The 18,645-nt window shown below is 42.0% G+C and overlaps 1 protein-coding gene across 1 annotated transcript in view; it reads right to left on the bottom strand.

The window, feature by feature from the left end:
* LOC126154645 (venom serine carboxypeptidase-like) overlaps positions 1-18,645 on the bottom strand; it is a 100,560-nt gene that overhangs the window by 40,678 nt on the left and 41,237 nt on the right. The window contains exons 5-6 of the mRNA XM_049916175.1: positions 16,235-16,309; positions 2,919-3,085 (exon numbers count right to left, since the gene is read on the bottom strand). Coding sequence (XP_049772132.1) covers positions 2,919-3,085; positions 16,235-16,309 — 242 coding nt within the window. The remainder of the gene's footprint in view (positions 1-2,918; positions 3,086-16,234; positions 16,310-18,645) is intronic.

Below are 18,645 nucleotides of genomic sequence, written 5' to 3'. Positions count from 1 at the left end.
CAAAATGATGTACCTAAGTGTCGTCACCTGCAACGATACGTGACAGAAAGGCCTAAAAATTCTCCAACCGTTCAGACGAAATGGTTCGTCTTTGCAACTTGTGGTCTGTGGTGAGCATTCGTGGAATCCAACTTGAGTACACCTTTGCATAAAGAGACTCAATCAACGCACATCCATTGCTCAACCATAGCTGTAGAGTCAGTTGTCATACTAGATGCGCAGGCCTGCAGGAATAATGGTATCCGTCCAACTGAGCGTGTCGGGAACACTGACTGACAGGACGCCCCGAATGTGGCCGATCATGGACCTCAGTGTCTACATTTCCTGACGCCTTGATTCTCTTTATCCATTGCCTAACAGTTCTTCTACGAACTTTCTCATTACTGTACAGAGCATACAAACTTCTATGGATATTTACCACTGTTTTTTTGTGCAGGTAAGAATTTAATTTCAGCACCTTGGCAGCAACGATTGTCTTGCGTAGACAGCATTTAGATGGCTCACTGCGGCTCTGCCAACTGTCGGAATTTTTCAAAACTTTGCACACTTGCAGAACAAACATCAAATTTGAAGCACCCAAATTGACTTTTTCCTACACATATCAATGACTCGAAAGCAAATTGGGGTATCATTTATCAAACGACTCTCGTAACTGTGGATTCGCCGGTCACAGCACAGAAATCTAGTTCAGTCTTGGGCAACAAAAACAAATGAGCAGTCACATCATCCTGAACTCTGAGCCCACTGAGAATATGAGGGTAACGAGTGAGTGAGATGCTAGAGCAGCCTTGATCAATCTCCGCATGTTGTGGGTTTGTGGTAGACTGGTTAGAGATAAAGATGGGTCCTCACTCAGCTGTGACTTCAATGGCACACAGGGATCCACACTGTGCACAACGGCTCCATTAGCACACTCACGATATACGATAATAATAATTTTATAATTATTACCTCCTCACTCCCCCAACTGTCCATTATACCGATGAGGATCTATTTTTACTCCTCGTATCAATTACTTACTTTGCCATAGTAAAGAACAGTGAGTCGGTCCCCTTTCAAAGCGCTTTGACGTATGACGCTAATCCTAGGAGGCGGTCATAAAGTGATATGAGAATTAATTTACTTATTAAATATGATTTCCCCGAAAGGGAAGCATGAGCTTCCAGTCCATGTCTCATAAACACGGTTCCTGGAATTTCACCATCGGCTTTGCTTTTCATCCACTTTATCTAAAATGTCATCTTACAGACGATAACATTTACTGTATGCCTACATATTACCTTGATCAATTATTCTTGGTGCACATCATGCAAACTCCCAAAGTAAACGGATCTACGTCAGTCTAAATTTACCTGTCCTATAGCATTCAATTTTTTAATATTTTTGAATCTTCGTACTGGCTGAAAATTGCCACCTGTTTCTTTCTTTGTATTGCATACTTCTCACCAAAGTTTAACGGTTACAGGGACAGCAATGTGAATAACTGAGCGATATGGCTTTTAACATTAACCAGCATGACAATATACGAGAGTTGGAACTTTAATAGTGTCAACTATTTATTTGCAGCTCGTACAAAATAAATATGCGTTTCAAAGTTTTAATTAACTTCAAAGTAGTCACCAGCATTGTGTATAACACGTTGCTAGCGATATGGAAGTCGTAGGATACTCTTAGCAGTACCAGTTGAGTTGACAGTTCAAGTGGCGCGGTCTATTGCCCGACGAATTTGTAGCTGTTCTGAAACGAATGCCGCGAAGTGTTTCCTTGAGTTTAGAAATCGAGTTGAACTTACGAGTGCTTAAGTCAGGGGAGTGCAGTAGGTGGTATAGCACTTAGCAGCCCAATGAGTCAAATAAATCAGTAACAGTTTACACTGTACGTGGTTGAGCATTGTCCTGCAAAATGATGGTCAGGTCCTGCAGAAAGTGTTTTCACTTCTGTCTCTAAGCTGGTCGTAGGCTGTGTTCCAAAAATGAACAGCATAGAGACAGAAGTGATGATACTTTCTGCAGGACCTGACCATCATTTTGCAGGACAATGCTCAAGCACGTAAAGTGCAAGCTATTACTGATTTGTTTGACTGATGGGGCTGCTAAGTGCTATGCCACCTACTGCACTTCCCTGCCTTAAGCACTCGTGAACTCAACTCGATTTCTAAATTGAAGGAAACACTTCACGGCATTCGCTTCAGAACTGCTACAAATTCGTCGGGCAATAGACAGCGCCGCTCGAACTGTCAACACAACTGGCCTTGTTAAGAGCATCCTACGACTTCTACATCGCTGGCAACGGGTTATATACAATGCTGGTGACTATTCTGAAGGTCAGTAAAACTTTGAAACGCGTATCTATTTTGTACGAGCTGTAAATAAATAGTTGCCACTATTAAAGTTCCAACCCTCGTAATTAGATCCGACCACAGAAGCCACTTTCTCGTAGGTATTTTAACACTTTGGATCCGATAGGGTTTGTGGTAGGGACTCTGCCGCAGATCTAGTAGCTCCGGTATTCAACAAGAAAACGTCGGACCGTCATAACCACTCTGCTGTTACACTTCTTACTGGAAGATATCCTTGCATTATCTTGCTGTGTAGTGGGTTTCCGACATGAGAAAACCATCTCTGTTTGGGAAGAGCGATAGACTTATTTCAGATACTCAGCGAAATCTTTTATCGCCCTGTGTTTTTTTAAGTTAGTATGTCACCTTCCCTTCGATTTATGCATATGACAGTGTCTTAAATATGCATTTAAATCAGCTGCTGGCTTTGAGAGCCTCAACGACTCCATCTGAAAGGCTGCCTCGTGTGTGCTATCCCTCGATCGTTTCGCGGAATGCCGACATGACTCGTGTAACATGAGACGCGTGTAACATAAATCGTCGCAGAGCAGAGGAGGAGAGGGGGGGGGGGAGTACTCACGACGTAGGCCTCCTCGAGGTTGCCGGCGCGGATGGCGGCGACCGTGGCCTCCTGCGAGCGGCGCATCTCCTGGCGCACCCGGTGGTCCACCAGACCCATGGCGTACGACAGCTCGCTGTACGCCTGCATGTGCTCCGGGTCGTAGAAGCCGTTCCCGATCAGCACGCCTGCAACACGTTGCTGTGCTCAGTACGGACCACTAGCTATAGAGTACAAGGAGTTGTCCTCTCGTAAGAGAGCTTTACGAACTGGAAATAAAATTGTTGTTTCTTGCGAACTGGTTGGTATACCACGAGACAGGACAGACCACTACATCGCATATTATACACAAAAATTTGTGACAATCGAAAAGCCAGGAAGAGTGCTCCTACTTGACCCAAATGTGTAGAAAAGTTTTGATTAACACTTAAAAGGGATATCGTAAAAACAGAACCCAAAGCACCCTGTCCTGACTGGAAAGATCAATGTTACGCAAAGTATGACGCACTGGAGAGACAATGAACGAATTGTAGACGTGAAATGAAGTACCATTACGCATCATCGACATCGAAAGGAGCACTATGAGCGTGTGACTGATGTGCTGCGGGACACAGTAATATGCTTTTATTTATTTTATTTATTTACGAGTCTAGCTTCGTGGGACCAAATTGACGAGCGAATCACGAAGTCATGGAACTTGTCAGTACATGAAATTACAACATAAAAGCATTAACAATTAAAATAAAATTTTTATGAACCCAAAAATGGCAAGACATAAGCTTAAGTAAATGCAATGAACAATGTAACTCAAGAATCAGCTTAATGTTTCATGTAACTCCTCAGCGGAATAAAAGGATTGTCCCATGGGGAAACTCTTCAGTTTCGATTTGAAAGATCTTGGATTACTGCTAAGATTTTTGAATTCTTGTGGTAGCTTATTGAAAATGCATACAGCAGTATGCTGCACACCTTTCTGTACATGAGTGAAGGAAGTGCGATCCAAATGCAGATTGGATTTCTGCCGATATTAATTGAGTGAAAGCTGATAATTCTTGGGAATAAGCTGATATTGTCAACAAAAAACGACAGTAAAGAATATGTATATTGATAGGCCAATGTCAGAATACCCAGACTAGTGAACAGGGGTCGACAAGAGGTTCGCGAACTTAGATCACTTGTTGCCCTAACTGCTCGTTTCTGAGCCAGAAATATCCTTGTAGAATGGTAAGATCTAACCCAAAATATAATACCATACGTCATCAGCGAATGAAAATAAGCAAAGTAGACTAATTTTCGTGGTGTCGAACAACCACTTACTTCAGATACCGTTCGAATAGTAAAAACGGCAGCATTAAGTCTTTGAACAAGATCCTGAACGTGGGCTTTCCACCTCCCATTCGACCGTACCGCAGTCAGACCCAACATCACAACCATCGTCAAAACAGTGAATAATGATAACCTATTGCTGTCGTTGTTAAAGTAAGAGGTGAACCAGTTGAGAGCTACTCCCCGTATTCCATAATAATCTACAAGTCGTTCGTTGTATAAAAAATTCTCGGTGTACTTTCTGAGTAAAACCTGGAGCATTCGACGAAATGCTTCATCCTTTTCGACAGGAACAATTGAGCAACGTTGTCATAGAAGGGTAATATGGGGACATGGCACTACAGGCCCACTCTGTACATTGCTTTGAGGCATGTGTCGTCGTGTTCGATGCTCCAAAATATTACCAGACTACTATTTACAGATACTTCTTCTTCACTTCTGTCGGTTGCACCCAACAGCTGTCTTCAACACAAAATGTTACAGTGCTTTTTTGAACAATACAGGCATTTTCAGACGTTTCTGTGGTCCTAAATGTATATTTGACCCAGTAATACGACGCATTTCGCCTAGGTTAGTGTAACTTTCTTTTTGTTATACTTTTAAAACAACCAAAAAGAGAATTATCCGGTATGAAAAGGGTGCTTTCGTAACCTAGCATTTTCCTTGCTTAACACGGACTAACGAAACAGATGTTCTGTCATTGTCTTTTTCCTGATAATGCTGAGAACATATTTTGCCATGTATGGTCGGTTTCCAAACTTTCCTTCTCAGAGTGTTTCCACAGAGAGGTGCTCGAGTTGGACTGATAGGAAACCTAAGGTCAAGCGACACAAATAAAACCACCACAGCAAAAGTAAACAGTGCAAACAAAATTAATGTACCGGTATATTAAAGAAAATACCGCTTTACCGAATGCACTTATGAAATGTTTTTCCTTTACACTTTAGAGTGTAATTGGAGTGGTTAGCATACCCATAAATGATACAACCTGGTATTTTTGATCGAAACACTTCCGCCAGTAGCTAATGCTTACGGTAACTGACATAGTGGACGCCAGCTTCACCTTTGTGACGCCATGACGAATGCCCTTATTATACGTCCATGGTTGCGATGATCGCTTATAGCCCTTAAACGGCTTCTCATTAATCGATGTGCGCCATAATTACTTCATGCTGCCAGAGATTGTGGCAATGACTGCGTTGATGGTGCCATCGCTCTTGTAGGAACGTAGAGAGGCTCGGCGCATTCCTCTCTCTCTCTCTCTCTCTCTCTCTCTCTCTCTCTCTTCCCCTCGTCGATCTCTCGCTTTCACGCACCATTAAGACTATAGCTGATGTTTCGGTTGAAGGTGTTCGCGCACATTATAATTTCTACTGTTTTCTTAGTAGAAGTGTGGAAGTGACTCCTCGACGCTGGGAACACACACAGAAATGCGCTGAACTGTTTACTCTCTTATAATGGCGGTGACGCCACCAATTCGGACATGGTCACAATCCCTGGCAGCAGAACGTCACGATGACGTACACCGACCAATCACAAGTTTTTTTTATGGACTATAAATGTTTACCACAACGTAAAACAGAACAGTCAGTTGTTCATGACAAAGTCGAAGGAGGATTTCATCTAAAGTTCGAGATTTTACCCAGATATGACGCGGCCAGTAAGCTCAGAATGTTTTATACTAGAATGCCGTCGCCTCTACAACAGTAGCTTCATATTGATAATTTTCCTACATTTAGGTTGCGTAACGACTTGGAATCCACAGCCAAAAATTGGTAAATGACATAATTAGGCTTAAAATAATAAATGTATTAACAGTTTCCAGTGATGAATTATGTAGTTAGTTTCCACATCCGCCCCGATGTCTTCTAAATTCTATAACAGTAGCTTCATATTGATAATTTTCCTACATTTAGGTTGCGTAACGACTTGGAATCCACAGCCAAAAATTGGTAAATGACATAATTATGCTTAAAATAATAAATGTATTAACAGTTTCCAGTGATGAATTGTGTGGTTAGTTTCCACATCCGCCCCGATGCCTTCTAAATCACTGCAAAATGTCAAGTTGCTCTCATTTGTGAAAAGAAATTGAATGGAGTATGGCAATACACAAGGTCTGCCGTCTTTGTTGGGTAGTAAGAGACTCCTACGTCATCTGTTGGCATCTTATATAAAAGTTTAGATTTTGCTGCCCTCTGCAACATGTCTCTGTGATACAACTGTCGTTGCAATGGACGCTGTGAATAAATATGTGCGGGTTTGATTCCCGGCGCGGTCAGGGATTTTCTCTGCCTCGTGATGACTGGGTGTTGTGTGATGTCCTTAGGTTAGTTAGGTTTAAGTAGTTCTAAGTTCTAGGGGACTGATGACCATAGATGTTGAGTTCCATAGTGCTCAGAGCCATTTGAACCAATAAATATGTGAACCGAATCCACTGTGTTGAATTTCTTTGAAATTCTAGTCAGTAGCAACATGTTGATACCGTAACGACGGATCGGACCAGAAACCTTTACTATGCTGCCGTCTGCAGCACCTGTGTGTGATGTAACTCTAAGTGTAATGGAGGGGCCGGCCGGAGTAGCCGAGCGGTTCTAGGCGCTATAGTCTGGAACCGCGCGGGCGCTACGGTCGCAGGTTCGAATCCTGCCTCGGGCATGGCTGTGTGTGATGTCCTTAGGTTGGTTAGGTTTAAGTAGTTCTAAGTTCGAGGGTACTGATGTCCTCAGCAGTTAAGTCCCATAGTGCTCAGAGCCATTTGAACCATTTTTTTGTAATGGAGGGTCTGAATAAATGAGTGAGGTGGGCTTACTGTGTTGAATTCCTGATATACTAGTTTCTACCAATAGTCTGGTGACAATAGATTGGATAGATTACTTAAGCAATCTAGAATCCAACATTTCTGGTTTATCCTAAGGCAGTTGTGGATCTTTTATCTGCTGGTGCATTTCGCAGTTTGTCTTGTTACAAGGTAGACACTACAAATCACAATCTTACATTGCAAGGCGCTCTCTCCTCCTCCCCACCGACCCACCCACCCACACACACACACACATACACTGACGGAAAAAATTGCAACACCAAAAATAATTAATGTAGAGCATACAAGAATCTTGAACGCAACCACGTAAACGTGCTTGCATCCTGTCGTACACGTGCCTGTCCTCCATTGAACTCTCGCTTGACACCACTGAAGATTCAAATGGCCGTGGTTTCTAGTCAGTGGAATAGACGCTACAGGGGGTCTGGCTCGGAACTGTTTTTGAAGTAACCGTCCGTTGTGTCACTGTGGTGCCAACAGCTGTTCAAATGACTGCTGCAGGTGGAGTTACGATGCGCCAGAGCCACATACGCCCAACCCAGTTGTCTTCCCTCTCGGCAGTAACACGTGGCCGTCCGGACGTAGGTTTTCTTGTGAGCGTACATTCTTGTGACCACCGCTACCAGTAATCATGTGCAATGGCTACCTACTTCCCAAGTGTTTCTGCAATATCGCACAAGGAACACCCAGCCTCTCGTAGCCATATTACACGACCTCATTCAAACTCACTGAATTGTTGATAATGGCAGCTTTGTCGTCTTAAAGGCATTCTTGACTAAGACCAAGTCACCAGGCCCAATCTCAAGGATAAGTAACACTCACGGCCGTTACAGCGTGTGTTTAAAGCAAACCTTATTTACATATTCGCAGTAGCGTCACTAGCGTCACTCTTATGCGACTGATGCGAAATCTGAATAGACGTTACTTTCAGATGAAGAAACACACCTGCTAACTTTCGGTTACGTCATTCAGCTCCTTACTGGTGTTGCTGTTTTCTCCATCAGTGTATTTTCATTGTTGTTCGTCTACATGCACTTTATCAGCCAAGAGAGAAATTCAATACATTAACGACTGTGCCATCTCACTCGGTCAGTTATTCGGGCCATTTTTGCTATGAATGACATGACTTCACATATGAAAAAATTCTTGTAAGAAGACGCTTAAAATAATTCAGATGCTGCAATATCTGAAAGTAAACAAATAGTCTGATCGAAGTCTCACCAAGCGCGCAAATTGAAAGAAAGACATTTGCTGTCCAAGATGTTTATGTAGCTTCATCACAATTCAAAACCGCGAACTAAATCTGCATACGGCGTCGGTGTTCCGCATAGCCAGAGGACGTTGACAGCCGTGAGGTGTTGGGTAGGCTCGACCCGCTTGCCCGTCGCGAGTCACAAGGTCAGCCGCAGCGCCGGTCTGGCAGGGCTCCAGGGCGCGGTTGTTGACTGCAGGGCCGTTCGTTGCTCCTGGTCTGGCTGACTGGTTCTTCCGCCTTGCAGGACCGCATCTGAGGCAGCGGCTCGTATCACAACACTTCTGCGAAACTGTAGCCGCTCGTTGTCGTAGGCCCTACTTGGCATCGGCATGCGAAACTTACCAACTCTTCGAGGAAACTTACTGCTTGTCATCAGTAAGCACAATGTTTCGCCCATCAGTCTGCACATTTCTACCAAAGTAATAACCTTTATTATGGAATAAAGTATTCCTCTTTTATTGTTAAGTTCTTCGACTTACAGATACAGTCATCCAAGTAAACTGAATAACCAAAAAATCTGGTATACCTGCGTAATGTCGAGTAGGGCTCACGCAGATGTGCCGCAACGCATTGTGGCATGGACTCGACTGTCTGAAGTAGAGCTGGAGAGAATGAAACCATGAATCCTGCAGGACTGTCCATGAATCCGTAAGAGTGCGAGAGGGTGGAAATCCCTTCTGAACAACACGTTACAACGTATCCCAGATATGTTCAATAATGTTCATGTCTTGGGAGTTTTGTGGCCAGCGTAAGTGTTTAAAGTCAGAAGGGTGTTCCTGGAGCCACTGTGCAGCAATTCAGGACATATGCGGTGTCGCATTCTCCTGTTGGAATTGCCGAATTCCTTCGGAATGCACAATGGACATGGATGGATGCTGGTGATCAGACAGGATTCTTACGTAGGTTTCAGCTGTCAGTCATATAATGACGTATCAGATATCCCATATCAGTCCAACTGCACACGCCCCCAACCATTACAGAGCCTCCACCAGCTTGAACAGTCCTCTGCTGACATCTAGTGTCCATGGACTCATGAGGTTGTCTCCATACCCGTTGATGTCCATCCGCTCGATACAATTCGAAACGAGACTCGTCTGACCAGGCAATATGTTTCCACTCATCAACAGTCCGATGTCGATGTTGACGGGCCCAGGCGAGAGTAAAACTTTGTGTCGTGCAGTCATCAAGGGTACACGAGTGGGTTTTGGGTTCCGAAAGCCCATATCGATGATCTTTCGTTGAATGGTTCGCACGCTGACGTTGATGGCCCTGCACTGAAGTCTGCAGCAATTTGCGGAAGGGCCGCAATTCTGTCATGTTGAACAATTATCTTCAGTCGTCGTTGGTTCCGTTCTTGCAGGACCTTTTCCGTCGGCAGCGATGTCGAAGATTTCATATTTTACCGGATTCCTGATATTCACGGTACACTCGTGAACTGATCTTACGGGAAAATCCCCCCTTCATCGCTACTTCGGAGATGCTGTGTCCCATCACTCGTGCGCCAACAGTACACATTTCAAACTCACTAATATCTTGATAACTTGCCATTGTAGCAGCTATAACCGATCTAACACCTGCGCCAGACACTTGTTCTCTTACACAGGTTTTGCAAACCGCAGCGCCGTATTCCGCCAGTTTAAATATCTCTGTATTTGAACACACATACCTACACCAGTTTCTTCGGCACTTCAGTGTAAATCTCTGGCTATGCCCAATCACAGCGACCGATCTACATCAGCCGCCTTCGTCAATACACTACTACACATGGTTCATGTTAGAATAACAGTGCATTTTACATATAGGCTTACTGATGCTTTGGCAATGTTTTCTCCATCACACTTGCTTTACAACATGCGCGAACTTTCCGTTTCGTTTGTTTTCAGCTCTTTCTGTACCATATAGCGCCAAAGACATGTTGGCTACGAAATACTTAAATTCTACATAGAAGGACGTTATTACTAAGCATTAAAGAGTTGCTGAAAGAATATATTTCATACGATAGCGATTTTCGATCAAAATATTATTTTCAGTCGACTTAGACATGTAAAGAAACAACTGGGTTAATTTTATCTGAAAGTCAATACAAATAAGTTGTAGGTGTCAAAAATACTCACAAAAGTTTCATTGCAAGTCATGCTTACAAGGAAGGTTTCTTGGAGTCATAAATCATGAAAAACAAACTGTTGTTAACATGGAACTTTGCCATATCTGTTGTATGTTTGCTTCATATCGTCATCCACTGGAAATGTCATGGCAGTAAATTTGTCATACGTGCAATAACGGCGTTAGGAGCCACAAGGAAACGAACGGTTTGATCAGCTTAGTCTTTGCACAAGGAGTCAATCTGTAAGCACTCAGCGACTTCTGCAATTTACATCAGTGTTCGGGTTTGTGACCACATAAAAAGATACCGGTAAATAAATCGTTGATATATGGTAATAGAAAATAACGGAAAATGCACCACTGTTACTTTTTTCTTTCTGTGTTGTCCGTCTGTAGGATCGTTTGATAATAGCGACAGACGCTCGAAATCTTCTGATCGTGTTTAACATACAGACTTGCGTTTATCGAATACAGTTTTATGAACAAAAAATGAAGTTTGGTTTCTGAAAACCGCAAACTGACCCTATTTGTAGTTTGTTAATGTCAATAGGCATTATCCATTTAAAAATTGTTGTACACTTTCTAAGTATTATTACAATCTGTTTATTCTCTAATAATATGAGCCCTGACTACCGATTCATTCTGTGAAAACTGCACACCAACAACACTTTCCACATCCGCAATATTTGCGGTGCAAGCTTCTACAAATGTTTATGCTAAAGAGCTTGCTCCCCTTCTAGCATAAATTTATAGCAGATTGCTTGAGCAAGCGACTGGAAGAAAGCGCAGGTCATTCGCGTTTTTAAGAAGGGCCATAGGACAGATGCACGCAATTATAGACCCATATCGTTGACATCAGTCTATTTTAGAACTATGGAACATTTTTTATGCTAAAGTATTATGACGCATTTGGAGAATGAAAATGTCCTCTATAAAGATCAACATGGATTCCGCAAACAAAGATCCTGCGAAACTCAGCTCTCTCTGTTCCTCCATGAGATCCACAGTGCCGTAGACAACGGCGCTCAGATTGATGCCGTGTTCCTTGATTTCAGGAAGGCATTTGACACCGTCCCGCACTGCCGTTTAGTGAAAAAAAATACGAGCTCGGAGTATCGGAGCAGAGTTGTGACTGGATTCAACACCTTCTTGCAGACAGAACACAGTATGTCGCTTTTAAAGGAACAAAATCGACAGATGTAAAGGTAATTTCCGGGGTATACTAGCGAAGTGTGATGTGACCGTTGCCGTTTACAGTGTATATAAGTGATCTAGTAGAAAGCGTCGGATGCTCGTTAAGGCTATTTGCAGGTGATGCGGTTGCCTATAATTAAGTAGCAACGCCAGAATACAGTAACGATTTGCGGAATGATCTCCGGAGAATTGATGAATGGTGCAGGCTCTGGCAGTTGACCCTGAACCTAAATAAATGTAACCTACTGTGTGTACATAGGAAAAGAAATTCACTACTGTACAGCTACACTATTGATGAAAAACCGCTGAAAACAGTGTCTACAGTAAATTATCTAGGAGTAACTGTCCAGAGCGACCTTAAGTGGAGTGACTATATAAAACAGCGGGAAAAGCAGGTGCCAGACTCAGATTCATAGGAGTAATCTTAAGGAAATGTAACTCATCCACGAAGGAGCTGGCTTATAAGGCGCTTGTTCGACCGATTCTTGAGTATTGTTCATCTGTCTGGGTTCCCTATGAGGTAGGACTGATAGAAAAGATAGAGAAGATCCAATGAAGATCGGAGCGTTTCGTCGTGGGACCGTTTAGCCGACACGAGAGCGTTACGGAGATGCTCAACGAACTTCATTGGCAGACGTTACAAGAGAGGCGTTGTGCATCACGGAGAGATTTAATATACAAATTTTGAGAGATCACTTTCCGGGAGGAGTCGGACAACGTATTACTTCCTCTCACATACGTTTTGCTCAATGACCACGAGGAGAAAATTCGAGAAATTAAGGCCAATACAGATGCTGACCGACAATCATTCTTCTCACGCGCTGCTCACGAGTGGAACAGGGTTGTAGCGCTCAGGCAGTGATACATAAAAGTATTCTCCGCCACCCACCATTAGGTGGCGTGCGGAGAATGATGTAGACATAGATGTAGGTTATTCACCATGTATAATGTATACTACAAATTAGCTGCATGGCAACACAAAAAATAAAGATTACAGAACTGCATATACCCTCTTACTCCGAAAATTAAAAACAGCATGAAAGCTACCAAAGACACTAAATGTGGAGTTATGTGTTCGGATAGAGCGTTGGTATGTTCCTCACGAATATTAATCCATGACTTTGGAAGATTACCGTAACGAACAAGTGGCTCACCACCCATATACCGTCTTCCATAGGTGCCTTGTGAGGTGGACTTACGGGGCAGGAAGACGCATTGAAGAAAATCACATGAAGCTATGTCGTTCCAGAGACTTTTTCAAGTGTCAAGCATCTATGGTGTACATATGCAGGCCGAAGCGATGAATGAAAATTTGGACCAAGGCGGGTTCAGCCTTGGTACAGATTTTCATTCATCGCTTCGGGCTGTAAATGTACATAAGTTTGAAAAAAAAATTTGCAGTCGTGTCCCGTTAACCTATAGCAATATCGAGTTGTTTCAATGAGAGGCAGTACCTGCCGCCCGGAAGTCTACCTGGTGCACCGACTGCTATTCAGGTGGACGTCATTATGTAGGAGCCGAGGTCCAACTTATTGTCCAATAGCAAAGTGACCCATCACATTCCGCGTTTGTCCGCTGTGCCTCTACTGTGTACGACATGGCAAACTGCGGTCCCTAAGGTGGCGTCTAACTCAAACACACCCATCAGTACAGGAAAGTTTGAAACAGGGCTCGTCCGAAACACTACATTTCGCCAGCCAGTTTATCGGGGACAGCGTTCACTTTCCCTTAGCAGTACGAGGCATTGAAAGTTTTTGGACAATGGGAGCTGAGGAAGTGGTGTTCATACTACTTGTCTAGCCCTCATCAGGTGGTGTCGAACCATTGATAAAAACATTTTCTGGTCCATGGCGTTGATCCTAAGTCGAGACAACTTAAACTGATTCAAATTCAGCTTATTTTCCTATCATCTTCTTATCATCAGTTCCACATATTCATCACTGTTATTTCTGCATCACCTGTACGAGCTGAAACGGCTCAGTATAACAAACGCATTACTCCGAGTGCGATATTTCCGTTCTGCATACAGGAATTTGATTCCATACTTCCTCTTTGTTACTGAGCTTGAGGCAGATCCATCAGATCCCTCTCATATATTTTGATAATATATTAAGTCCGAGACTGAGCAAGTGTTCAAGGAGATCAAACAGCTAATGTTACGAGTGCCCTATTCACTCCCCAGGACAGAAGCAGTATACCCTGCCTGTCTGTGTACAAATTCAGAGTGCAAATGTGATAAAGTCTTGTAAATGTTTGCTTAACGTATATCTGAGGAACATGAGAACCACCCTGATATTCAGCCAGCGAGATGTGGAAAATCACCTAAAAACCACATCCAGGTTGGCCAGCTCATCGACTACTCCCCGTTAATCCACAGGCGGGGTTAGATCCGAGACCGGCATACATCCCCGCTACGAAAGCGGTCAATTTGACGTGGTGGAGGGGAGGGGAGTCTGTATAAAATTTCCAAATTCATTTTTCTCACAGAATAGATACATTTTCTTTCCATGCATAAAGGAGACGTTCACCCATTTGTTACTCCAATAATAGAAGTCTAGGTACTTTTTATCAGATAGTGTATAGGTAATTCATGCGATGGTTTCCAAATTTAAGTTGATTTTTCTCGCAGAATAGATACGTTCTCCTTCCATGTACAGTGTGGACGTTCACCCATATGTTACTTAGAATTCAAGGAAATTCAGTTCTTTGCTAAGCAATCAATAAATCTAAAGTTGCGGTATAGAACGACCACCTACGTATGTGAATTAATTTTCTTTGTCCCTGTGTTGCATAATTTAAGGGATTTTTTGCGGTTTGGTGTGTGCTCAGTCTTGAGCCATAACATCTCTGCTTAGCATGCAGTAGAAGTGGTAGCAGCTATCGGTAGTGGAGAATCACTTTTATTATTATTCCTTTGATGAAAGGGGTAGCATGTAAATGAGTTATTTTCTGCCCTAAACCGGTAGCTCTTTTGTGTAAATATAGATGCCCTCTCCAATTACATGGTCATCTGCAACAACATGCAGTGCCCATAGAACGCTAACTATCCACTGTGATACGTTGGTAAATTTACTTTTTATTCAAATGGGGACCATTCATTTACACTGCGTTGCAGATTGTATTTTGTTTGTATATGTCAGTCACTTCAACCAGACTTCAGAAGTAAATCATTTGAATGGAATATTTACAATAAAAACAAGGTCTTACGTGTTACGATCCCATCAAATCCTTAATGCACGAACAAAACTAATAATATAGGTTTACCTGAAGTAGGTACTGTCCTCTGATTTTTCCGTTGCCTGATTCAAGTAAGATAAGATGACCCATCACGTGTTATAAGAAATATCATCAGGTTGAGAGAAATATAAGCACTACCTCGCCTCTCTTCACATATTTCTATTATTACTGATATATTTTTGATACGGAACTTTGTCAGCATATATTTTTCTTGTAATAACTTTACGTAATTCTGATCTTTATAGTCATCAAAGCCAGTACAGAACTGGATCTAAGTGTGTGTCATCATCTTAATTATTTACTGACAGTATGTTTCTAAATATTTGTTCATTCTGCAGATTGTATAGTGTCATTTGTGTCGGATATTGTCAGGTTGTTTTCATCAGACAGTCTGGTTTCGGTACATACTACCTCCTTCCAAAACGTGGAACGCAAAGAGTTTGCAGCAGAAGAAATTTGTTTCACAGTATCGAAGATAAAAAAGAGCTCTTACTTCTTAAGTTACGCATGTTACAGTCAATATTTTCTACGCTTTCTTGCTTCGAATAATCATTCCATACATATCCGTGAATACTAACCATTCCTCCCAGGACACCCTGTATACTTAGTACATTTTCTCATGAATGACTATCAGTAGTGAAAAGTTTTGGGTGTTCTAGTTGAAATCTGTTCTTTTGTTCCGATATTTATGCTGGATAAATATCATAGAAGCCAAAAAACTTCAGCCATACTGAAATTATGAAGTAAAATTTTCTCTTTCTCCTATCATTATTTGCTTCTGATGCAGCGATGGATAGTATGCTCTCTTATGAAAGCACCAAGACCTGAATTAATTTTCCAAAGTTGCAGTATTGTGTTACAATCAACAGTTATATCCGTCAATCGATAGATCTCGTGCATGGTGCCGGGTTTATTACTACTGCTTACGTTGATCATTCTGCTGTACGATCTAAAGTAATAGTGTACTTAATTTAGATACTCTGTACATCCGTTGCGTTCGAACATAAAGAAATGTAGTAAGCTATTTTTTTATAACAGATCTAACAAAATGTATTTGAAGATAGTAACTGTAATCACAAACTTAACGACAAGTAGCAATCATAATTTGTCTTGTATTATGTCTCAGAATGTCATAACGGTACTTTGTCTTTTGTGCTGTCTCCCGTCTTAGCTACCCATGATCTATCCTCTTAACATCTCCGTCTAGATCAAAGATGACATTTTGAACAGATATAACTGATTAAATATCTACGAATGTTCTGAGTGTGGGGATAGAAATTATTGTAAAATTCAGCAAACTGTTATTCAAACGGCAAGCTCTATATCCAACTGTTTATATTCAGATGACCTACGAAATATGCAACTATCTCTTAGCCAGTAGCAGACAGTATAATTACGTACCTTGGAGATTAATGGGTTCGTAGGCGACCTTGTTGCGTTCCAGTATTGTGTAGCCCACTACCGGGATGTATTTTCCTGCGAACATAACAAACAAATCGAAGGAACTTAACTTTATAAAAGTAGCAGTTGTTTCTTTACTTAAATTCAATTGGTCAAAACATTTCAACGTTACGCGGTGAAGATTTTGCTTGCTGGCAAGAGAAAGAATATTTGTGGCGAGACACGACAAATTCTGTGCTCCTACGCTTAGCAGGAGACAAAGTATGCAATGAATGAAAATGGTGGTTAACATTATCCTCTGACCGGAATTGCTGTTAAGCATATACCAATGGGTCCTTCGACAAACTTGACTGTAGCACAGCCGCAATAGAAATATTTCTCTAATTTCAGTTTCAAGTTTGCAGAAAAAACAAAAGAAAATATGTGTTCTGAGCTTAAGATACTATCAAGTTTAATGGATTATTTCACAATCATTTTATTCTCATTGATTTTAAAGATGGCCTACAGAGAAATAACCGAAGATGATAGGATTATTACTGAATAATACACGGGAGAGAAAGTGAATGTCTTATGCTCTCTGCAAACTGTGGCTGTCTGGATGTGGAATTGTCATCATTTACAGTAAAAGTACTTTCCAGTGTCAGATTTATCAATTGTAAATAGAATATTCAAGGAGTGAGGCAAAGTTAAAAATGTGTTTACGAATTTTAGTATTACGCTACTGTCTTTTTACTAAGTGTCCCATAATTTGTGTAAAACCTATAAGAAAGAGTCAAATCATATCGTAGTAAATAGTGTTCACCAGGTAATGAAATGTGAATCAGCACCAATGATTGCTAATACTTTACAACTTAGATTACAATTTCCTTTGTTCAACTGTATGCTCAGCTAAATGAAAAGCAACTGTGAAAACACATTGGACTCGGTGCAGAATGAGGGAAGCTCTGCAGAGCCATAAACTGCAAGGACACAGTCCCCCAGCCCTATCTACAGAATCGCCGCTCATCCACCACGTGACGAGAAATGCCAGGCAGATGTAGTATCGTGCCCGACTCTGTTTTGTGCAATGAAAGTTACACAGGAAGGTAGCTGGTGCAGAGCGTCTGAAGAGAGACAATGCAGATTACAGTTCCTCGATGTGTGCGTCAACATTCACATCTTCACGAACCCTGTAGTCATGGGATGCGTGCCGCTTAACAGCAGGGTCCCGGAAGAACTGCCTCTGTGGTGGGAAACAGCGGGCTCTAAAACCTTGCCGAAAATGACGGCTTAAGATAATATCCTACAATTAGAAAGTGGAAGAAGAAAAGAAAGTTTACAGCTCTTTTGAAGGTCTTGAGAGGCCGTCACCTTGCCCGACTGCCGAGAAACCGAATTTGAAGTATACATAGAAACGGCTTTCAATGGTTCACATAAATAATGTAAAAGAGGGAGTAAGGAGTGCAACTTTACTTGTAGAGGTCCTACAATATTAGGTGGTATAGGAAAGTAGGCGGAGTAAGGGAGAAACTGGACACATTTTTGGAGTACCAAGCTTAAGAAGTTTTTTAACTGGTTAAACACCTGAAACACAAGTAACGGAGGGAACCAGCGTCTTGTAGGATAATTTCTTACTGGTCAGCATGCACTCAAAACAAATTTGTGCCGATAAACGCAGAGCACAGAGCTTTGGAGTTGGAAGTGCTCTACGGGAAGTTACCTCTCAGGCTGGCGTCTTCACAGGTAGACTTCTAGGGCTGGCCTCTTCTTTGGCAACTTCACTTGTAGTCGACTTCTCCTGACTCGTCTGGGATGAGAGCCTCATCCGACCAAATTAAGCTTAGACAAAGAACAGGGTGGGGCTGTTGGTTTCAAGCAAATGACTGATTTTGGAGCCACTTTAGCCGCCACTTGCAGATTATACGCATGGCGAGATCCAGCTGCAACAGCAAAGCCATCTCTAAGGAAAGGCAAATCATTGATAACGATGTTCAGTAATTTCGGTCTTCATTCCAAAGACTTGTTTGCAGTTAGAGGTTCAACATGCTTTCAAATCCGGCAGAAGATGCACATGAATATCTTTCTGTAGAATTTTCTGTCTCTCTGCACTAAACGTTGGCGATCAAGATACGACTCCCAAGCGTGTAAGTATGTGCATTCATTTATTTTGCACTCCAGATCCCATATTAAGGTCTGCCAAGGCATTAGCTTAGCAGTTTCAATGATTGTTAAACCCAATTCTTGTGAATTTTATTACATACGTGTAACAAACAGCGGTCATTGAGATCATTGTTTACTTTCATAGTCAGATCAATTCCTTTATCATTGATCTGATGGGTGATTTACTTATTTCAGATATTACAGTGCGAATCAGTACGTTTAATTAGAAATTACAATTAAAGTACTCCACCCACACGATGGAAAAGAGCTAG

This window comes from Schistocerca cancellata, chromosome 2, assembly GCF_023864275.1.
Source record: "Schistocerca cancellata isolate TAMUIC-IGC-003103 chromosome 2, iqSchCanc2.1, whole genome shotgun sequence".
NCBI lineage: Eukaryota > Metazoa > Arthropoda > Insecta > Orthoptera > Acrididae > Schistocerca > Schistocerca cancellata.
The sequence above is the reverse complement of the archived record's forward strand: the minus strand, read 5'-3'. Positions and strand labels throughout refer to the sequence as shown.